The 24,408-nt window shown below is 47.2% G+C and overlaps 1 protein-coding gene across 7 annotated transcripts in view; it reads right to left on the bottom strand.

The window, feature by feature from the left end:
• LOC147024885 (pancreatic alpha-amylase-like) overlaps nucleotides 1-23,538 on the bottom strand; it is a 51,277-nt gene extending 27,739 nt beyond the window's left edge. The window contains exons 1-4 of one of the 7 annotated variants that reach the window (XM_085885245.1): nucleotides 23,281-23,537; nucleotides 17,342-17,390; nucleotides 12,975-13,173; nucleotides 97-286 (exon numbers count right to left, since the gene is read on the bottom strand). In XM_085885245.1, the coding sequence (XP_085741371.1) occupies nucleotides 97-285 (189 nt within the window). In that variant the 5' untranslated portion in view covers nucleotide 286; nucleotides 12,975-13,173; nucleotides 17,342-17,390; nucleotides 23,281-23,537. Of the gene's footprint in view, nucleotides 1-96; nucleotides 291-6,695; nucleotides 6,833-12,974; nucleotides 13,174-17,341; nucleotides 18,571-23,280 lie in introns of those variants that run through there. The other 6 variants (XM_085885244.1, XM_085885247.1, XM_085885248.1 and 3 more) reach the window with 6 other exon arrangements.
• Between the last annotated feature and the right edge of the window lie 870 nt (nucleotides 23,539-24,408).

Here is a 24,408-nt window from a genome sequence, read left to right as displayed (position 1 = left end):
ACACTCTCTTATGGTGTCTCAATCCGACAATGCAGAGAAACTCAGTACCGTAACTGCCTGCTTTCATTCCTAGGATTTATCAGCCAAATGAGTCACCTGCACACCGGCGAATCCATTGGGATTAAGCCAGCGCTCGCATTCATCTGCAATGTCATTCCAGCGCCATTCAAACAGGTGAACAATGGTTGTGCGGCCTGGCACTGCATTGGTGTCCCATTGGGCCACTATAGGCCTCAAAAATAATGGCAGCAAGAGAAAAAGCAGCACTGATGGCTTGATCATCATCCTGTCTGGGGATGGGGGGAGCCGAAAGCAGAAAAAAATGGTTATAGTTCAGAAGATCCATATTCACAACTGAAGTAAACACCAATTTGTATAGCTGCTCAATAAGCAAATGCCTATATCTATTGAGCTATGCCTCCGAGTTGGTAGTGACTTCAGTCTTGAATAGTAATCCAGGGACTCGCTGATATACATCACGACAAAAGTGTCATTTTGCGAAAAGGTGGCCAACAAATTCGGGAACATAGTTCACTCACTATAAGTCATGCTAAAACTGATTTTACGTCATTTTCAATACATACACAGCATCATTATCAGCTTACGGATAGGAAGCCGTGCCCCATCCAGCTAACACCGCACCCACTCTGCCGAATCATGCACCACCCTCACCAACATTAATAGTTAGGGTTAGCAGTAACTTGGGTTGGCCTCAGTCGCACATGCTTTCCCCAAGCAATTGGTTCGATATCGAGTGCATTCCATGGATTATTTTTGCGCCCAACTTAAAAAAAAACATTCTAGAAATTCTTCACTATGACTGGAAAGCATCATGAAAGTACTCCAGGCAATAAGTCCAGTCATTCCATCAGTTTGGATGTAAAAATGGACGTCATTAAGAGCATTGAGCGAGGTGAGCATGAGGTGGACATTGGCCACGTGCTTGGCCCCTGAAGAGACACCTTCAGATAACAAGGCAGGCCTGCCTCTCCCTCCCTGTAATCACTCCACTCCACACCCGCACCTCTCACACCTCGACAAGCAATCAATGCCTTACTCTGCTTCTTACTCCATCAGGAACACAGACATTCATTCTTCTTATTCATAAAAATCTCTTCCTTTTCTTTTTAACAAGGCTTATTTCCCAAAACCACTTCACTCCGAAAATGCTGTTCATCGAGCCTCCTCTTTCACCTACAGCCAAATTTTCCTCCATGCCTTCAACCAAAAACATTTATATCAGCTCACCCACGAAGTCTGTCACAGGTTGTCCAATTTGTGAATTCTGAGATGACCATTTTGCAGAGGTTGTGTGTACACGACAATAATTCCCCCTTCACGTCCATTCAAACACCTCCATGTCAGTACCCTCCACCCCCCCCCCCAATCTGCTTCCCTCTCATCTTTGCTTCCCCATCATCCCACCACCTCTTAGCTTACCCCTTGTCCTGTCCTCTCTCTCTGCTTGCTCCCCCCTCACTCTTCACTCACAGTTTGTTGCCTGCCCCTCCACCTCTCAATTTCCTTCCGGCCCCTCCCGCTCCTAGCTTCACCCCTTCCCCATACCTTCCTGGCTTCCCCCACCCTGTACCCTCTCCTTGATCCTTTGCACATTCCTATGCCTAATCAGAAGCTTCTCCTCCCTTGTCCCTAAATGTGTGGACATCAAACATCCGAGGCCTCTACTCCAACCTGACATCTCTCAATCCAGGCCAAAGCCGATAAACTGGACATCATCTGTTGCGCAGAATCCTTCCTCCTACAGGACGTCTGTGACTCTTTAGTGTCGCTATTGTCTCCTCCAGTTTGATCAACCTCAACCTCGTCCTGGCGGTGGAGTCGCATGATACATCAAGAACTCCATTTCTCACTCTTCATGTACTGATATTACACCTCCCAAAGCCCAGCTGTGACTTCCTCTGCAATCCCATCTCATGTTTGTCTGTTTGTTGTACCATCCTCCCAACAGTGACGACTCTATCTCTATCTCTCTCTCTCTCTCTCTCTCTCTCTGGACTAACTTTTTTTTATCCTAAGTCTCTCTTCCTCATATTTGGTGATTTCAATTGTCACCATACAAATTGGCTGGGTGTTGACCAGCCATGGCATTTCAGCAAAGAACTTCCATGACTTCATGCGTCTGACTCAATCTGAAAACTTTCCTACCCAGATTTCTCCCAGTGGGAAATTTCTCTCTTGGATTTGGTTATGACAAACTTCCTCACCAATGTACCTTGCTCTTTCTCTGGCCCAATCGGCTCATGTGCTTGTGAAGGTCAACATCTCTCACTATTCTTAGAGAAAAGCCTTAGTGCTGGTGAGTCTGGAAGTTCACTCAGGCAAACTGGCAGGGACTGCAAGCAGCCATCACACTTCAGGATTCATCTCCTATATCTACTGCCCCTGCAATTAATTCAGCCTGGGAATTCTTCCACAGACACCTGCTCTCTCTCTTATGCACACATTCATCCCATCTCGTCTTCAGTTATCATACCCATCTTCCTGCCCATGAAACACTGAATCCTGTGTTGAGGCAGTTGCCTTGAAATAACTTGCATTATCCTCCTGGAAAGCAAATCTGACTGAAGGCAACCTGAGATCATTCCACAAAGCCCATAACAAGTGTGTGTCCACTCTCAGGAGAGCCAGAAAACAACATCTATCTCACCTCAAAAATTAGCTTTCAAACTTGTCTCCATATTCTAAAACCTGGTGGCACCTTGTTAAGTTTGTCTTTGGTGTAGGCTCCCCCTCCAGCCCTTCCCTCTCCTCAAATGGCACCACAGCCAAATTCTCTCATGAGAAGGCCGAATGCCTCAATTCTGTGTTTGCTTCTGAATATTGTGTCCCCAATCTATCTCTATCTCTATCTCTATCTCTATCTCTATCTCTATCTCTATCTCTATCTCTATCTCTATCTCTATCTCTATCTCTATCTCTATCTCTATCTCTATCTCTATCTCTATCTCTCTCTCTCTCTCTCTCTCTCTCTCTCTCTCTCTCTCTCTCTCTCTCCAGTTTCACCCAACTGCTCTTGGACTCTGTCTTTTGTACCTGAGAAGTTGGAGAAGTTTCTGACAGCCCTCAACTCTGATTCTGCAACTGGACCAGATGGCATCAGCTCACGTGTCCTAAAAATCTACTCTGCTGCTCTTGCAGTTCCACTCCCTGGCCGTTTCATCCCGCCATTTGCCCGAGGTCATCTTCCATTTGCTTGGAAGCCAGCTAACATCACTGTGTTACATTTTCAAAAGATGCAAAAACAGATTACCTTAACTACAGACCAATTAGCTTACTTCCAATCATCAGTAAGGTCATGGAGTGCATCATCACAGTTGACATAAAATTCTTTTTCTCCAACCTCATCTCAGATCATCAGTTTAGTTTCAGACCAAATCACTCTACCGTGGATATGTTGCTTCCACTCATCCAACAATGGATGGAGACCCTCAATATCAGACATGAGATCAGGGCCATCTCTCTGGACATATCTTGTGCTTTTGATACAGTGTGGCATTCTGCCTTACTCTCCAAACTGCCTGCCTATGGCATCCAAGGACAACTCCACACTTGGGTCACTGACTTATAGTACTGGAGCATGGGTCGCTGAAGTGGCTTATTACCCTGCGCTCGCGAAGCGAAAAGCGGGGTTAAGCAATCGGTGGTGTAGGTATGTACGTACTATGTCGTATGTACATCATAATTATGTGTCTGCATTTTGTTCAGAGCGGACATCGAAAACCGTTCAGTGGAGGAAATTGGAACTTTATCATATATTACATGACCATGTGATATAGCGGTCCCTCTTTTGAGGTGAACATAGACCACATTTCTAAAATTATCAATTTTCATCCAATTGACTTGAAATTAGAAGAGGATTTGCATATTTGGTCATTTAATTCAACTACCATTTTTTTTTGAGGTCAACACAGGCCGAATTTCTAAAATTGTCAAATTTTATCCGATTGACTTGAAATTAGAACAGGATTTGCATATCAGGTCACTGAATTCAATCACCAACTATTTTTGAAGTCAACATCAGCCAAAAGGTCAACATAAGCCAAAATTTCTAAAATTGTCAATTTTCATCCGATTGACTTGAAATTTGGCCTGTGTTGACCTCAAAAATAATTGGTGATTGAATAGGGGTGAAATTTGAAAAATTCAGACCTGAAATTTGAACAGGAATGTCATATCAGGTGGAAAACACAAAGCTGATAGAAATGATATACAATCTTATTAGGTTGTCTGTGGCAGGTCAGGTCAGGTATGGGAGCATGTGCCAGAACAGCGCGTCGCTGCGTCCACTTTCCGCCGGTACTCCAGGGGCCTCTGTCTGGCCATCCCCCAGGCAGATGCCAGGCCCATCCCCATCTCCTTGAGATGATGGTCAACCTGCTGCAACCACGAGGAACGTGGTTGGCCCACTGGCCTCCTCCACTCATGAGACTCCCTCGCTGAGAGAATCTGGTGAGCAGGATCAGCATCAGGAAAACGAGCCACATGTCCATACAGCCGCAACTGACGCTCACGGACTATGCAAGTAACAAATCTCATCCGAGTCTCTCTCAGCAAACGCTCGTTGGACACAAAATCCGACCAGCGATAGCCAAGGATTCTCCAAAGAGACCTGGTACCAAAGGAATTAAGTCTCCATCTCAGATCCTTGGTCAGAGTCCAAGTCTCGCACCCATAGAGCAAGACTGGAAGTACCAAGGACCTGAAGACTCGGACTTTCGTCCTCCCGCACAGGTACCGGCAGCGCCACACCCCATGATCCAGTGAATTCATGACTCCCCAGGCCCGACCCAGACGTCTATTGACCTCTGACTCGCAGCCAGCAGAGACATGAATATCACTGCCAAGGTAAGTGAATCTCTCCACGACCTCAACATCCTCACCACAAACAGACACAGACAGGACAGCAGCATCCAAGATGTCACCGAAAGCCTGGATCTTAGTTTTGACCCAAGAAACCCGTAATCCCAGCGGCTCCGACTCCTCATTCAGCACCTCGAGGGCCCCCAAAAGGATGTCTAAAGTCTCCTCAAAGATGACTGCATCATCTGCAAAATCAAGGTCCGAGATCTTTACATTCCCAAACGATGCACCGCAACTTGATCTCTCCGACATCCTCCCTAAAATCCAGTCCATACAAGTGCTGAAAAGTGTGGGGGCAAGTACACATCCCCGACGAACTCCAGTAACAACTGGAAATAAGTCAGAGATGGTACCACCATACTTCACAGCACTCTCAGTACCAGAGTAGAGTTCAGACATCAGATCGTTCAGTTTTGGTGGCACCCCACGAAGACCAAGAATCCTCCAGAGGACATCCTGATTCACTGAATCAAACGCTTTACAGAGATCAACATAGGCTGCAAGCAGCCCCTGCCGAAACTCTCGTCTGCGTTCGGTGAGGACACGAAGGGCAAGGATACGGTCAATCGTTGACCTCTTTGGTGTAAAGCCTGACTGTTCTGGACGCTGGTGCTCAAGCAGATGGTGGCGAACCCTATCAATAATTATCCGAGCAAAGACCTTGCCCGGCACTGAGAGCGGCGTCACCCCTCGGTAGTTGTTGCAGTCTTGGCGATCACCCTTCCCTTTCCAGAGAGGGAGAACAAGGCCCCTCTTCCAGTCAGTTGGGATGATGCCTGTGTTCCAGGCAGAGCACAAAACTGCATGCAACGACACGAGTGCAGCATTTCCACCAGCCTTGAGAAGTTCGGCATGGACGCCACAGATCCCTGGAGCTTTGCCCCGTTTCAACTGGTTCACCTCAGCCCGTGTTTCCACAAGCGAAGGTGGACCACAGGTGATTTGAGGGTCGGCAACAGGGCACTTTCTGTGTCTGTGGCACTTTCTGGAAAAGAGAACCAGCTGGATCGAGGGAGCAGGCAGTTTGATCTCTCTTGGGTAAACCACATTTCAAAGTTAGACTCCAAAGCCAGTCGTCGACTGGCCATCCTCTGTCTTGCAAACTCCTTCCTTGGCACACCTAAGCTCCTATCCACCTTCAAAGCTTTCATCCACAGCTCGATGGAGTACTGCTCTCCCCTGTGGTCTAGCTCCCTTGCCTCACACCTTGCTTAGTTTGATGCTGTGGAAACAAAGGCCTTCAATATCATTGGAATATCTCATGATTAAGCTGAGTCTATGGGCCTATCATTTTGTCATCGTCCACAGGTCGGTGGTCTTTCTGTCTCCTTCCACCCCCCTTTATGGTCTTGCACCCACTGCCCTCTCTGTACTTTGTCCCTCCCAGATATCTGCAGGGTGCACGTGATCCTCCAGCAACCCCCTTCTAGTAAAACTCCCAAAACCCAGCCAGGGAGATATATCAATGCGTGTACCGTCCATTAGGATTGATATTATGCCGGGTGTCCCGTCTGCTAGATGTGAAAGATCCCATGGTGTTTTTCGTGAAGTCAGCAAGTTATCGCAGGCACCATGAACAAATTATAAATTATTCCTTGATTGCTTAGAAGGCAATGGCAAAATACGTAGAATAACTCTAACCCTTGCACAGAAACGGATTCAGCAGCATTGACACTATAAAGGAGTATGGTACATTAATGAGGATGATGAGCACAAAGTTGCCAACAAATAATGATAATGGTTGTTTTGCATCGAAGACAAAGAATGTATCACATAACTTTCACTTTCTAACTTTACACTGAATAGTTACTAACCTTATTCTCACCTTCCTCAAACGCGATGGGAACTCCAGCTCAAGATGAGCCTTAAATATCTATTCAATCACGCCAGGTGGTAGAGCCTGGGAACACGGCCAGGTGTCGCCTCCATCGCAAACAGACCCTAAATTCCGTCCGCAGCAACTCAAACATTGCAAAGGTCTTTCCAAATACGATATCCCAGCTAACTGAGTCATTATCGATTTGCATGGCCGAAGGAGTGCTTGGGCTGATAATGATGTGCTCATGATCTCTCTTGGGTAAACCATTACCCTCATTACTCTCATGATGTTTTGCTTATTTGGGTTTTCAAAAAAAAAAGATACGTAACTTACGCTTCCATATATGTAACTTGCATCGGCTGATCCAAAACCAGCAAAACTATTAATTTTTTTTCCAAGCACTATTGCACATGTACTTGACCCATCATAGACGTCAGAGCTACGTTAAATTGTGTATTGTCTGATTTTGATTCAAACCATTAACTTAATGTATGCATTTGCTTTTTTGTATATTAAATCGAGCCTCATGGAAGTACGAGGTAATGGAGGGTCGAAGATATGGCAGTTATTTAAATAATTTGGAGAGGGGGTGGGTGAGGAAAACTCTTACACAGAGACATCACAACCATGACACAGGTATACAATGACTGATCCATACGTCAGCGACCTACTATTCCTGCCAATATCCATGCATCCCACTATCCCAAATGCCTCTATGGAGCAAACTTAAATTTAAACCTACCTACTCTTTCCGCTACCATTACATTTCAAGGAAGACCATTCCATACATTTACTACACTTGCCTTACTACTGTCCTAACTCTCCTCTATGTTACTCTCAGGCTATGTCCCCTGGTCATATCACTGGCCATCCAATTGAATAACTCTTCTGCCCTTATTTTGTCCACACCCTTCATTATCGAAAACATCTCTATCATATGCCCTCATAATCACTTCCTTTCTATTGAAACTTCTGTCTCCTTTAGCCACTCCTCATAACTTACTCTAGCTAGCCCTAGAATCTATCTAGTAACACTACACTCTCCCCTCTCTATGGCAATGAAGACGTCCTTCCTCAGAAGTGGTGACCAAAACTGAACGTATTCTGGAGAGGAGGGCTTACTTAATTCCTATAGAGTGTTAACACTACCTCTTTAAATTTATAACCCCCCCCCCCAATCAATACACTCTAAAACCTTATTAGCTTTACCTATAACTGCCTGGCACTGTGCTGTCTGCTTAACCCACCCACCCCCACCTCACCCCACCCCAAACCTCCCTACCCCGATATCTATTACCACTATCAAATTATTTTGCTGTGTCATATCATCAAAGACTGCTCCTTGCAACATGCAATTCCTATTTTCATTATGCTTACCCATCCCCAGCAGATTCCATCTATTTATGTGAAACTGTACTGCCAATCTTTTTCCCAGTCTATTAAAGTATCTTGACTTTCCTGAATCTCATCACCATTCCCCTTCCCCTTCTCTGCTGTCTACCTTACTTCCAAGCTTAGTGTCATCTGTAAACTTAGAGAACATACTCTTCACCCCACTATCCAAATCGTTGATGTAAATTATTAATACTAACGGTCCGAGGACTGAACGCTGAGGTACCCCACTACTTACATCCTCCCAGCAAGACAACTTCCCACTCACAGCTACTCTTTGGATTGCAAACTGGTTTCGTGATGGGAAGCAAATAGCTACTTGACCAGCCACTCAGCTCTCACCTTGGCCAACAACCTCCTATGTGGTACCTTAAGAAATACCTTCTTAAAGTCTGGATATACGATGTCCACTGCCATTCCCATATCCACCCAACCAGAAACTGCTTTAACGAACTCCAAAAGATTTGTTCAACGAAACCTACCTTGGGAAACCCATGATGACTACCTTTAATTAGTTTGTATTTAATTTAAGATTGTTCCTCATCTGGTCCCTAATTAATGTCTCCAACACCTTCCCCACAACTGAAGTCAAACCAATAGGTCTAGAGTGCTCCAATTCTTCTCTGGATCGTTTTTTACATAATGGTGCTACATTTGCTATTCTCCAATCCTCCAGTATCTGTCCTGACTCCAGTGAGCTATTAAAGGTATCCACTAACCCCTCGATTATAATCGACTCTGCCCCTTCCCTCAATACTCTCACATGCATATATTATCTGGTCCCGGAGCTTTACTCCTCCCCATTTTCTTCGCTGCTTCTTCTTCCTCCACTACAACCTGGAACTCCTTCAAAAGTCCTAGATATATTCTCAGCTACTTGATGTCCTCCATCATAAACCTGTGCAAGCAGTCAGGTTCTCCAGCTTAACGTATCAGATGAATTTCATCCATGTTAAACACCATAGTGACAGTTTTAAACCTGGGTCGAGCTGTGACGCCAGTTATACACCTAAAGGATAAGTACACTGCACACATACCTGTAAGCTTTCCTGCCAGCCCTGTAATGACCATGAAGGTTAGATTGCGGCACCACAATTAGAATTATCAAAATAGATCCAATAAATATAGCAACATCCACAACTTTATTGCAACACCACAGCATTAATGGCTGGGGTGAATGCATTTGCACTTCGGACCACCCGACTAGCCCGAGAAGGCCGTGGGCTGGCAAGGCAAAAGTGGCTAGAAAATGATTTTTGTGACCACAATCGAGGAACTACCCAAATTTTTGATATGTTGTAGCTGGATACTTGTTAGAACTAAAAATGACTTGTTGGCACTTTGACAAAGTTGCAGGTTCATATTCACAGCTTGTTGAATGGGGGTGTAAGGGTCCAAAACCCTGTTTTTTTTTAGGTTTTTGTCAATTTCGCGTGTTCACCATATCATCATTTCAGCACGGACATGGCTGAAATTTCGCTCTTCGTTTGAGGGGGCAGGGGAGTATCTCTGCCTCAAATTTCATCATGATAATCCCATCAACAGCTTCACTGTTGCTAATGAAAGTGCATTAATCATTAATCTACCTAACAAATAAGGTAGATCAACTTACGTGAATCATGGATTTTTCACATTTTACCGGTTTCCGTGGAGCAGCCAAGAACGCATTCGAACTGAATCCCTATGAAATTTTATATGCTTGATAACATTTCTCTGTTCTCACGGGTCAAAAAGTTTGACAGGTATTAGTGCTTTGTCTGTTGAATTAATGGCGCCCTGAATACCTCTCTGCTTTCGAGAATGGCACTGAAGAATTCCACGAAGAATGCGGTGTCAATGCGCCATCAAATATAGAGACCTGGCTGGGAACCCCGGGCAACGTTCTCCACATTATTCTGCCCCCATTTCCTCTGATTCAGGACCATCACCAATGAGTGAGGAGTGGGGGGGGGGGGGGGTTAGTGGAAGCGAGCTGATTACCACAATTTTCCACGCAAGGGCTTGGAATGTGACAGAACACGTATGGAGATACAATATGCAAGACTTGATCAAGATTAATAGAAAAAAATGGTGAATGGAAAATCACAATCATTGAGTGGAAGGTAACAACCATGGGTAGTGACAATTATGATAACATTCAAATATTCTTACATAACATCTTTGCGATCATGATGCAATTTTGAAAACCAACAGGAGAACCTTCTAATATTCTCGCGTAACATCCTTTATCCATAAAACAAGGTATCAAGTAAAATCAGTACAGCGCGTCTCACCCTTTGGGAGAGAAAGCACCTCCATTGAAAAATAATTGGGAAAAGTGGCACAAGTTCGATCCTTATTCATTCAACTCCGCATAAGTCGCATGGAAGACAGAAGTCCACTTGCTTCCAAAGCAAATTAGTAGGCGGAATTAACTATTCCGGAGAACATAAGTGCGCCGCGACAGAAAATGTTTATCAGGGGATATTCATTCACTATCAATATCACATTCATCAACGTCAAACAGCAACGATTGCTCTGGGACGGAAGGCTCCCGGTTTTCGCATGTCGTGCATTCGCAAATATCAGTGCAAGACAGCTGTGCTGCGTGACATGAACACTTCTTTGAATCGCATGGCTTTTTCTTACATCCGCAGTGGAGGTGTTGCATCATGTCATGGGGAATGGGGTCCTTCGTCATCCACTGCACGTCAAGTCCGTGTTCACCAGCACAACAACCGTGATCGATAGGACTTGGTGTAGCTATTTCCCGCTCTAGGGAGTGGTGATGGATTGCTGCCTGAAAATTGGCCCGCATAGAATGAAGAAGCAGTGAGTCAGAAGTCAGTGGGAGACTGCTCGACAGCAGCTTTGGTGCAGAAGATGCGATAGAGCGCATCATCCACATTACTGACGCCCTGCGAGTATAATTTGCAGACAAACGCTTCGAGGGACTTCCCAAAGTCCTCAGGTGAAGAGAAATCATTTCCCAGCTGCATAAACATTTGGATGTATCTGTCACTACCAGCTGTCAATGTGTAGGCCCTCGTCTTCCCTTTTCCATGGAATGCGCTGACTGTATCGCATCCAGTGAAGACGTGCAGGCCGATGAGAGCCCAGCATAGGTTGATACCAATGCATTTAGAGACCACCTGTAAGTCAATAATTCGGTTGCGATTCTTGGTCTCAGTGAGAAAATACAAAGAGCATGGCAGCGTTTGGACGCAAGACAGCAGTATGATGAAAACATCAGTGTTGGGGCTTTGTACAACAATGTGCGCATGGTTATCAGCAGCATGCTTTGCATGCAGTATCATCCTTGAATCAGCTTCTTCGTGGTCACAGTGCAGATCCTTCACTTCAGTGACACGAGTCCCTCCATCCTCAGCTCGTATCAAATGACATGACTCACTATGATCGACGAATAGCTGGACATTTTCCGGAACAGCTGGACTGCTCTTGCTCCACTCCTGGAACAGAAATTCGACAAGTGCCTCTTTGTTAGAACCACTGGCGAGGAAGGATTTCCACTGCGTGGGAACCTTTTGATCAGCACTATATATCTGATGTTGTTGGCAAGCCCCCGAATACCGTCTAGAATGTTCCACTTCTTTGATGCTGACGGCTGGGTAATGGTCGCCGACGATAACGAGGCGAGTGTAGGTATCACGGCCACCTACAAGTAGAATCCTTCGAATAATATAGGTGGCGAGCTGTCCAAATGTAGGTGGGAGATTTGACGGAAGGCTATGAACCACTGCCATCAAATCCACGATCAATACAGAATCAGACGGAATCTCGCTGACAATATGATTTTGGCAGAGTCCTTCGATTTGATTTAGAATAGCAGCCTTGTTTGTCTTCGCAATCAACCGGTTTGTGTTTGCCAGAGGATAGGATACCACACCGAAACAATGTGACAACATTTTCCTCAGGCCGATTTCTCGGTACTTGCTGAGGACAATGATTCTGGTAAACAGATTGCGATCACTCTTCATGGCAGTATCGGTACCTGTACGGCCTGTTTTCACTTTGAGCTGTCCAGAGAACGTCTGGAGTTTCAGTTTGGGAATAGTCTCGGGAAAACCAACCTTTGTCGACTGAATGTGATCACTGATGTAGGTCATCACGTGCGCTTCTCCTTAAGCATGAGCAGTGATCAGATCCTCCGCGACACTGGCAGTAGCCACCATTCCCGAGCTTAGGCTGACCAGATCGGAACTGTCGTAACGAAAAGGGTTAAACATTTGTTCGACACACTCGATGATGGAATTGATTGATTTCTCGTCCCGCCGACGAGAAGCCTGGTCCAAGTCCTTTAGCGAACGAGATTCCTTGTCAAATCCAGCCATCATCACACTGATGCACGATGTTATCCAAACGAGAGGTCGACATGATCAAATGGTAATGCCCACTCCTTACGGTGGTCAGTGGCAAGACGCCTCTCTTCGCCATCAAGGCCCAGTCAGGCTTGAGCAGAGTCACAAACCTTCCCCCAACTTTGATTTGTAAAGGAGACAACATTCGATTGGTCTTTTAGACAAAGATGAACCATACAAAACTTCTTCTTTGAAGAAGGAGAGTTTCATCGTGTCGGCGAACTGGATGCCGCCATATTGCTTTTTGCACGGAGAGGAGAATCTGGCAATCTGATTGGTCGAAGAAATTGCCATCTCATTCGGTAGCAGCGATATTTATGCCAACTTTGGAGTCAAAATACGACCATACCTGCAACTTTGTGAAAGTGCCAACAAGTCGATTTGTGTTATATGAGATTTAATGTATATATTTCCGTTGAGAATAAGTAGTTCCTCGATTATGGTCACAAAACTGAACAAACGGCAGCGGCTCACGGACTATAGGAGTCATTCGTAGTAACACTGGTGCAATCTCTCACGTCGACCTTGGATTATAATCTTTCAATTCCCAGCCCAGTCAGGCTCTTTGATGTCTCTGCCAATGCGACGTATGGCACGATAGGACCCAGTAGTAGTAGTAGTAGTAGTAGTAGTAGTAGTAGTAGTAGTAGTAGTAGTAGTAGTAGTAGTAGTAGTAATAGTAGTTGTAGTAGTAGTAGTTGAACAGTCAGCATTCCTCGTGGTCTAGAAAAGGAAGGAACAAAATCCGAATGAACAAGGACCAACATCCATGTCGCTGACAAACCTTATCCATGAAGCTTTTATCAACAGTGCGATCTGTCCTTCTGCAGAAGGGCTTTAACCCTTTAATGACATGATATGGCCAACAATTTATTCGATGAGAAAATGTTTTGGTTTTTTGGCAAAGTCGAGGCTCGTGGAAGAGCGAGGACAAACAACAGCGACAACAAAGTGGAAACACAACAAGGGAGAGGGACACAGCGGAGGGACAAGTTTTCGTTTACAGGGTCGAAGGCTCATGGAGGAACAGTCACACACACACACACACACACACACACACACACACACACACACACACACACACAGACACACACACACACACACACACACACACACACACACGCCTCATCAGATTTGTTTTTAAGTTTAGTCTGACACGGCCAATGTCCGAATCAAAGCACTGACCTCCCAAACAAAGAGCAGACATTCCAACCACTATGCCTCACTGAGTCTGTTTAATCGATCTGTCCTCTGCCCCCCTCTTTATCAACCTTTGCTTACCTCTTCCACTTGGAGGAAGAATGGGCAAGGCGAAGAATGAAAAAGTAATGGGAGGCCAGAGAAGAGAGGCGAGGGGAGGGAGATATGGGTGGTAAGCAAGCTGGATACAAACTCAAGCACAAGAGGCTGAATGAGAAGAAAGGGAGAACGAAGTATGAAAGTGCATTGGGATGAATGGACGTAAAGATAAGTCGAGAAAGAGGGAACAAAAGAAAATAATCCCAAAAGGAAAGGGTATAGCCTTGGGGATGGTTCATGAGGATAGATAAGGTCATGACCATGTGATTCTCGTCCTGTTTATAGGTCAGGTCAGGTATGCGCCGGAGCAGTGCGTCGCTGCATCCACTTTCTGCCGGTACTCCAGGGGCCTCCGTCTGGCCATCCCCCAGGCAGATGCCTGGCCCATCCCCATCTCCTTGAGATGCTGGTCAACCTGCTGCAACCACGAGGCACGTGGTCAGCCCATTGGCCTCCTCCTCTCACGAGACTCCCTCGCTGAGAGAATCTGGTGAGCAGGATCAGCGTCAGGAATCCCCTCCCTCAGTGTACTGCCTCTCTCCACGACCCTCCCTCAGTGTACTGCAGTTCGAGCAGAAGGTGGTGGGCTCTTGACAGAGAAGACCAAAGTGAAGGGCTGCTGGGCCGGTTACTTTGAGTGGCTGTACCGGGCTGATCCACCAGCTGTTGAGTTGGATGTCAGGGATGTTACTATCCCTATTGCTGACCCTCCAATCAACTGTGATCCACCTTTGCTTTGGAAACACAGGCTGCAGTAAACCAGTTGAAATGGGGGTAAAGCTCCTGGGATCTGTGGCATCCATGCTGAACTTCTCAAAGCTGGTGGAAATGCTGTACTCATGCTGTTGCATGCAGTCCTATGCTCTGTTTGTAACACAGGCATCATCCCAACTGACTGGAAGAGGAGCCTTGTTGTCCCTCTCTGGAAAGGGAAGGGTGATCGCCAGGACTGTAACAACTACCGAGGTGTGACGCTGCTCTCAGTCCCGGGCAAGGTCTTTGCTCAGATAATTCTTGAGAGGGTTTGTCACCATCTGCTTGAGCACCAGCACCCAGAGCAGTCAGGATTTACACCAAAGAGGTCAACGATTGACCATATCCTTGCCCTTCGGAACCTCAACGAATGCAGCCAAGAGTTTTGAGAGGGGCTGTTTGCAGCTTATGTTGATCTCTGCAAAGCATTCAATTCAGTGAATTGGGATGCCCTCTGGAGGCTTCTTGGTCTTCGTGGGGTGCCTCCAAAACTGATCAATCTGATGTCTGAACTCTACTCTGGTACTGAGAGTGCTGTGAGATGTGGTGATACCATCTCCGACATATTTCCAGTTATTACTGGAGCTTATCAGGGGAGTGTATTGCCCCCACACTTTTCAGCACTTGTGTGGACTGGATTCTGGGGAGGATGTCAGAGAGATCAAGCTGCGGTGCATCGTTTGGGAATGTCAAGATCTCTGACCTTGATTCCGCAGATGATGCAGTCATCTTTGCGGAGACTCTGGATATCCTTTTAGGGGCCCTCGAGGTGCCGAATGAGGAGTCGGAGCCACTGGGATTATGGGTTTCCTGGGTCAAAACTAGGATCCAGGCTTTCAATGACATCTTGGATGCTGCTCTCTTGTCTGTACCTGTTTGTGATGAGGATGTTGAGGTCACGGAGAGATTCACTTACCTTGGCCATAATATTCATGTCTCTGCTGGCTGTGATGTAGAGGTCAATAGACATCTAGGTTTGGCCTGGGGAGTCATGGATTGAGTGGATCATGGGGTGTGGCACTGTCGGTATCTGTGCAGGAGGATGAAAATCCGAGTCTTTCGGTCCTTGATGCTTCGACTCTTGTTCTACGGATGTGAGACTTGGACTCTGACCAGGGATCTGAGATGGAGACTTAATCCCTTTGGTACCAGGTCTCTTTGGAGAATCCTTGGCTATCGCTGGTCAGATTTTGTGTCCAATGAGTGGTTGCTGAGAGAGAGTCAAATGAGATTTCTTTCCTGCATAGTCCGTGAGCGTCAGCTGCAGCTGTATTGACATGTGGCTCATTTTCCTGATGCTTTTCCTGCTCACCCGATTCTCTCAGTGAGGGAGCCTCATGAGTGGAGGAGGCCAATGGGCCGACCACGTTCCTCATGGTTGCAGCAGGTTGATCAGCATCTCAAGGAGATGAGGATGGGCGAGGCATCTGCCTGGGGGATGGCCAGAAAGAGGCCCCTGGAGTACTGGTGGAAAGTGGAGGGAGCGACGCGCTGCTCCGATGCACGCTCCCATTCCTGACCTGACATGACCTGATAGGAGGGTGATTAGCCATCTTAAAGCCATGAAGGGAAGAATGACATTAAACAAACTGAGGAAGTTGTATTGGTTCAGCACATGAGAGAAAATGGATTTTAGAAGTACTGATGGGGTACTGTCAATTAATACCGATGCTGGACAGATGGGCCAAACAGGCTTTTTTACTCCCTCAGACTGCGTTCAATTAATGGCAGGCTTATGCGTGTGAGAACTTAAGAGAAACATGAGAACCTTAGCTCTTGCAAAACCAATGGGGTTATTTCCCGTAACCCAAACAAAAAGAATCAATGGATGGTGAGGAGCTGACAGTGGGTTAGGATGGGAGAAAGGGAATGCAATTAATAAATAATTTTATACAATGAGAATAAAAGAGATCTTATCTGAAGAAACAGACACCTCACTCTGGACTCAATCACAGAAGGGAAAAGGACAAAACCAGTGGACTCAGCTGTGGTGGTGAAGGGTGGAAGCATGGCCATGGGACAGCCATGAGCAGGCGATGAGGATGACGATGGGCAAGATGATGAACAGGCACAGGGTGACAGTAGGCAAACAGGACAATCTCCTCTGAGCTCTCCTCCCTCCAGTTAGTTCCCCTCAACCCCTGTTCTGCTCAGAACTCTTTCTCACACACCCAAATGCCCGATTAGGCTCCTCACTCTTTTCCCCAGGTAACGCTCCGGCCCTTGAAGGTGTCCATATCTCCGCCTCTGGAGGCATTCATAGCTCCATTTGCAAAGCTATGAATGGAGCTATGAACGGCACGCAAAGTCTCCCAGCACCCTCGGTATAGGTTTACATCAGGGTTCTACACACAATTTCTTAAACCATAATCCCTAATTATTACCATGCACCACCCCTTGTATGATGCATATTTAAACAAGATAATCCTTAGGCTAATGTGTCCCCACTTATTACATTGAAATTGGCTAACTACTCGTACACAGACCATGCTGTTCCACACATTTCTTTCTATTCTATGGGAATGTGTAACCCCCCCCCCACCCCACCAAGCCAAACATAACACAACCCCCCTGCCCTCCCCCCCCCAAGCCAAACATAACACAACCCTTCCCCCCCCCCACATCCCCAGAACTACAGCTCAAGCCTTTATACTTGCAGATTCACACAGAATTAACATCAATTAAATCAATCAGGAGGGGCTGTGGGAAGTGAGCAAGAGCTAACTTACCGACACTACTACTAGTACTACTACGTCGACTCAGGCCTAAAGGGCCAGCATCGGGTAAGATGCTTACCATAATAGCCCCTTTGTTGCAAGTAAAATTAAAAAAAATGTACCGTTTTATGGACAGTAGATTCTTCCCGCTTGTCTCCTCACTCCGATGTCCTGGGGCGGGGAGAGAATGGCTCCAAAACACAACAAACAGGTCTATCTTATCGACAATTTAACTTTATCAATCAAACCCCATTACTTGACCATGTTCCCTAATGGATGTCACCTGCTCAAGCTGTCAGCTGGTCCCAAATACCCAATTTATAAATTACCTAACCAATTTCACAGGCTACCTGCCCTTCATAGGACATATCAAGTCGCACAGGACCGAATGGAACATTCCCACATTCGTACACAACAACCATAATCTTCCCTGCAAGGCCATGACTTCATCTTTTCCACTACAGGTGTGGCCCTCCACTCGGCAGCAGGGAGGTTCTACACAAACATGATGGTGACGGCGTTTCAGGGTGTGGTGCCCACAGTTCAAATGCAGTTGCCAAACTCACGACTTCTTTGCACCTCCCCGCCCTACCCCTTTCAACTTCTCGGCCCCCCCAGCAGCCAACAGCTCCTTAGCTTTACGTCCTGCCGGGGAGTGTCTCCAATCACACAGGCACTCTTGGCCTCAGGCTCTCCTGGCCTCTCCCTGGGTCACCAAGGGTCTCCAAACCCCTTGGTCGCCAAACCCAGACCCTCCTCCGACAGGCCCACTGAACTCCAGACTCCACTGGTCACCAGGGACGAGTTACTTCGGGAGGGATCGCAGTCACCGCTCCTCCAGAGCCTGATCTGTACTTGCGGACAAACACACCTTCCCCCACCACAAAACTCCAAATATCACTCGCTCCCCCACTGCCATATAATTTTCCAATGCCTGCAATACACGCTATGATGTATGTAACTTGCCACGGTCTGTGCACACACTAATCATTAACACACGCTCAAACAAACACAATTCTTCATTCACCATACACATCACGTTTAAACCATGTCCATCCATTCCACATCCTTGGCTCTCGTAGCCACTTTTACTCATCACCCACACCAATTCCCCAACTCACCTGCATGTCCCCAAAAGCAAAGCATGGTGAATCCCGACAATGGGGAAAAGGTAAATTTAACCAATTTCTGACAATGACAATGGGGAAAATCCTGACAATGGGGGAAAAATGGAAAAGGTAAATCCATCAACCATTCTTTTTTTCCAACTTCAGTGCCAACTCACCCCTCCCTCTCAAAGCAACCATCACACTCTTCTTGCTCAAAGCCTCCCTCTCACCTTTCTCAAAAACTCCCCCTCACCTTTCTCCCTCAACTCTCCCCACTCACCCTTCTCCCACCATTCACTCTCCTCACTCACCCTTCTCAAATTCCCCCCCCCCTCTCATCCACAAAGCTGCCTCCTTCCCCTGCCCTCACCTCCATCTCATCACTCCACCTCCACAAATCCTCAACTGCCTTCTGCCTCCTCTCTTGCCCCCCCCCCTCTCCACCAGCACCACAGAGCCTTTTCTCCTCATCCAGCACCCTCCCCGAGCTATTGTGCAATCCCCCACACTCTTTCAACAACTCTCCTTACCTCCGCCCCCCCTCCTACCTTGTCCTACCTCCCCCTCCCTTCCCATCCCCTGCACCCAAAACCTCCTCCTTTCCCTCTTCATTAATAGTGTGGACCTCAAATATCCATGGCCTTCGCTCAAACCTTACAAATCTTTCCATACAGGTTGCCACTGACAAACCAGACATAACCTGCCGAACAAAACTTTCCTCCCTCAAGACGTGTCTGACTCCTAAGTATCTCTCCCTGGTTACTCCCTCCTCCGGTATGACAGAACTGAGCCTTGTCCTGGTGGAAGAGTTGCTTTCTTCATCAAAGACTCTATTCCTCACTCTCCATGCACTGCCCTCTCTCCCCCATACCCCCAAGAATATCTCTGGCTACGGCTTCCCCTCCACTCCCACTTCATGTTTATATGTGTACTGTACCGTCTACCAAACAGTGATGACTCCATTTACACCTCACTATCCGAAAACATGGACCATCTTCTATCTTCTCATCCAAACTCTCTCTTCCTCATATGTGGCAACTTCAATTGTCATCATGTCAGTTGGCTAGGTGTGGGTACCTCTCTCACCTGTCATGGCACTTCAGCAAAAGCTTTCTGCAACTCATTGGGACTGACTCAATCAGTCAATTTCCAGACCTGGATCTCAACCAATGGTACGCTATCTCTTCTGGATCTGATTTTGACAAATTTTCCTGAAAATATCTGCTGTTCTTTCTCCGCTCCAATCGGTTCTTCTGACCACGTGCTTGTCAAAGTGGACATCTCTCTGGCTGTTATCAGAGAACCACCTCAGCACCATCGAGTCTGGCATTTCATTCAGGCTGACTGGCAGGGTCTCCAAGCAGCCATCAAACTTCTAGATTGGTCTCCCATTGCTACTTTCTCCATCAACTAATTCTGGGAATTCTTTCAAAGAAACTTGCTCTCCCTCATGCACAGATTTATCCCCTCTTATCTTCAGTTATCCAACCCTTCCTCCCACCCATTGTTCACTGAAGCTTGTGGTGAGGCAGTTGTCCTGAAACAACTTCCCTTTGCCTCATGGAAAGCAAACCCAACTGAGGATAATCTCAGTTCCTTCCATAAAGATTGGAGCAAGTGTGTATCTACCCTCAGGAGAGACAGAAAACAACATCTTTCGAAGCTCAAGTCTGAACTCTCAAACCTTTCTACCTCCTCCAAATCCTGGTGGTGTCTAATCAAATCTGTTTCAGGTATATGTTCTGCCTCCATCCCCTCCCTTACCTCAAATGGCCGCACTGCTGATACCGCACGTGAAAAGACTAAATGCGTAAACTCGGTGTTTGCATCGAAATCTTGTGTCCAAAAGCCACCGCTTTCTGCACCCACCTTACCCAATCGCACTCAACTGTCCCTTGACTCTGTGTCCTTTTCTCCCGACAAGGTGGGGAGCTTGCTGTCAAACTTCGATTCAGATTCTGCAACAACCGGTCCAGACAGCAACAGCCCACGTGTCCTAAAAACCTGCTCCTCTGCTCTTGCTCACCCTCTCTCTGTTCTATTCACCCTCTCATTTGCTCAAGGTCATCTGCCATCTGCTTGGAAATCAGCAAACATTACTGCCCTAGTAATGTGCAAAAAGGGTGCAAAAACAGATCCCTGCAATGACAGACCAATCAGCCTTCTCCCAATCATCAGCAAGGTTATGGAATTTACCATCGCTTCAGACATTAAATTCTTCCTCTTCTCCAATGGCCTGATTTCGAATCATCAATTTGGTTTCAGAAAAGGACATTCTACCCTGGATATGATGCTTCTGCTCTCCCAACAATAGATGGAGGTCCTCAACATGCTTTTGACGTGCATTGGAGATCCATACATGAAATCAGAGCCATATCCCTCGACATATCGCATGCTTTTGACACGGTCTGGCACCCTGCCCTGCTCACCAAACTCTCTTCCGATAGTATCCAAGGCCATTTCCACTCATGGCTCGCAGACCTCTTCTCCTGTCACAGTCAACGTGTAGCCCTAAATGGAGTTCTTTCATCCCCTCTTCCTGTCCAGGCTTGAGTTCCTCAAGGCAGCGTTCTGGGCCCTGTTCTTTTTCTGGTTTTCATCAATGATCTCTCCGACTCTCTGGAAAATCCTCTTTATCTCATTGCTGATGATTCCACCCTCTGTCATACCATCTGTCATCCCTCAGACTGGCAAGCAGCAGCTTCTCCACTCACTGCAGATCTGGGTAAAATCACAAACTGGTCCAACACGTGGAACATGTGTTTCAATCCAAACAAATCTCACCCTCTCACGATGTCTCTCCAAAAGGACCGTTTCGAACCCCCCCCCATCCACTTTCTCAACAAACCTCTGGAAGAAGTCCTTTCTTTCAAGCTTCTGGATCTCACTATCTGCCATGATCTTTTCTGGGAAAGCCAAATTTGCAACCTGGCCGCCAAAGCCAGTCGCCAACTGGGAATCCTCCATTGTGCAAAGTCCTTCCTCGACCCACCTGAGCTCCTGACCACATACAAAGTTTTTGTCTGCAGCCTGATGAAGTACTGCTCTCCCCTCTGGGCTGGTGCTCCTGCCTCCCACCTTTCTTGGCTTCACGCTGTGGAAACCAAAGCATTTCGGATCATTGGCATCTGCCGTGATGAGGCCGAGTCTTTGGGCCTCTCACTCTCTCACCACAGGCAGGTCAGTGGTCTTTCTGTCTTCTGCCATCTCCACTCTGGCCTTGCCCCCCTCCCTCCCTGCTCTGTCTGTGATCTGTCCTCCCTTATATTTCTGCAGGGCACTCAAGGTCCTCCCAAAACGCCCTTCTGGTGAAACTGTCAAAATCAAGAATCACTGCTCACCTTCACTCTTTCATTCCCTTTTTCCCACCTCTGGAAGAAACTCCCACACTCTCTTCAATCCCATTCCTCCCTCCAGGTCTTCAAAACAGCTGTTCACTACCATCTCATCTCTTCCCCACCCAAAATCTTGATCTTTTCTACCCCCGTTAATACACCCCAAACCCACCTGCTTCAAATTCCCAAAAGTCCCTGCAGTTCCCTGTTATTTACCTCGTGCACCCACCCCCCCCCCATCCCTCTCCCGTCCACAGATCTCTTGTCTGTTCCCCACTATTTTGTGCTTCCTCTCCCACCCCTCTTGTCTACTCTGTGTATTAGCTCTTACACGAGCCTCAACATGACATCCAAAAATATATATATATATATATATATCCAATCACCACTGGGAGCCGGTTCAACACCTGCAGCACCTGCTGCACCCATTCTTCACATGTAACCCATGCAAATTAAAACCCAGGGCTCTCTTACCAAACCAAGAGCCTATAAGTCATAGTAGACCATCTGTGGAAGATTATACAGGCCACTCCAAGCCTTTCCCAAACACTCCATAACTTTCGACAGATGATCTGGCAGTTTACCAGTGGCTGTATTCGCACTCAGTCCATGCAGATCAACCCACATCAATCGACCAGCAGAGCATGGCAGGTCACCACATGCTGGCAGTGTCAGAGCCTCAGGGAGAGGCTGCCAGGCTGCATGCCCAGGTGGTTACCTCATCAGGCCCTGACTGACTTTCAGTAGTGCCGCCACCAAAGCGTTCCTAGCGGTTCTCATGGTACACCATGACCGGTGCACAGAAGGAACCACCTCGGACCCCTAGAGGCCTCAACCCCTCTAGGGTCCGGCAATCAAACTGGCCCAAGACTCGCTCAGACGGTGGCCCGATGGACAAGGGATGCCACACTCCACCAGACTCCTCATGGGGTCCGGGTCATGCCTCAACACCCGTGGTCAGACACCATGTACAAATTCTACCAGAGCAGCTCCTCAACTCAACCCAATCTCCCAGGGGGAAATTTCCCACGAGGCCAACCCCCTTCACCTCCCCTAGTCCGAATCCTGCAGCCTGGGGACGAACTCCCATCAAGGCTGCTCCAAAATTAATTGCCATTTTAATTTTAAATTCCCAGCCCCGTGTTCCCAAGTGCGGCTGCACATAACCCCATTAATACCAGTCTTTTTTGCCCCTTTCTGCAGCCGCTGCTGCCCTTGAGACTCCTGCTTTTCCAACTTTCCTCCATTGTCACGAGTTGCCAACTGCTCATGACTCACACCTCCTACCTCTGCATTCGCAGCACAAAAACATTTGCATTCCAATCGGGACTCCAACCGACACAGGCCCACTGTGGCCTAACTCTTTCTCAATGTCCTACCATTCAACTTCTTCCTTACCCACTGCCCCTTGGTAGCCAAAACACACCCCGTGCACAGTGGGCCGAGAACCACGGGCACCAAGTCGACCCTTACAGGGTGCATCTCAAACACCCTGGGAACTGACAACCTCCGCCAACACCAGCTCACATACAACGATGGACGCAGCCTCGCTCTCCAGTGCAAGCCCGGACCTGCACATCAGCAGTCCAGATTCGCTCCCACGATGAGCAAGCTCACCCGTCGCCCCACACGTCGCAGGCTTGGACACCTGGCTCGCCGGCTCAGGTTCAGTTGCCTGCATGTATCTCGGAGCCGACACCACATTACATCCTGTTGGTCCCTGGCATGCCAGAATAAACATCTGCCAGGACCAACCGCGCACTCATGAGCACTGCACCGCAAACCACAGAGGTTGCCTCACACATCATGGAGCCTAACCCCTCCAATCTGCTCATCACATGGACAGTCTCTTTCCACTGGAGCAGAGCAACCTGTCTGCCAGCATTCATTGGGGGATGTTAAAGATCCCACGGTGTCTTTCACCAAGAGGATGATGACTCAAGCCGGCACCATGGCCAAATTCCAAATTCCTGCCCTAACCAGCAGAGGGCAGTGCATCAGCAGCAAAGCCAGACCCTCAGCCAGTGATGCCACTACACAGGCTTGTGCTGTAGATGAATGAACAATTGTGTATGACACAGTGTCATCCTTTGGTGACAGAGAAAAACAAAACACTGCATGCAAGATGTGGAAGGATGTTACACCAGCTTTCCATAGCTTGGGGGCATCCCTAATTCCATGGACAAGCTTTTTACAGCTAGATGGAGTACTGCTCTCCCCTTTGGGCTGGTGGCCTGCTTCACACCTTGTCCTTCTTGATGCCGTGGAAAGCAAGGCTCTAAAAATATTGAGATCTCCCATGATGAAGCTGTGTCTAAGTCTGCTACTTTTGCATCACAGGCAGGTTTGTAACATCTCAGTATTCCAACACCTCCTTTTTGGTCTTGCACCCTCTGCCCTCTTGTGGCTATATCCATCCCAGATTTCTACAGGGTGTACACAGTAACCTTCATCTTGATAACCTCTCCAAATCCTAGCTTACTGCTCACCTCCACTCATTCGTTCCTCTTTTCTCTTGCCTGTGGAATCAACTTCCCCAGTCTGTTCAGTCCCATTCTTCCCTCCAGTGCCACAATATAGCTGTTCACCACTACCTCAGGTATACTCATGATCCTCATCCATACTCATGATCTCTTTTACCCCAAATGATCCCATTTCCAAGGACTCCTTTTTTCCAGGTTATTGTGATTTTACCCCTCTCCTCACCCCTTTTCATTTGTTAGTTGTCAGTTGGTTTGTTCCTTT

The sequence above is a fragment of the Eptatretus burgeri genome, chromosome 6 (genome assembly GCF_056783735.1).
Source record: "Eptatretus burgeri isolate ZD-2024b chromosome 6, Ebu_testis_v1, whole genome shotgun sequence".
Taxonomy (NCBI): Eukaryota; Metazoa; Chordata; class Myxini; order Myxiniformes; family Myxinidae; genus Eptatretus; species Eptatretus burgeri.
This window is presented reverse-complemented; position numbering and strand designations above follow the sequence as displayed.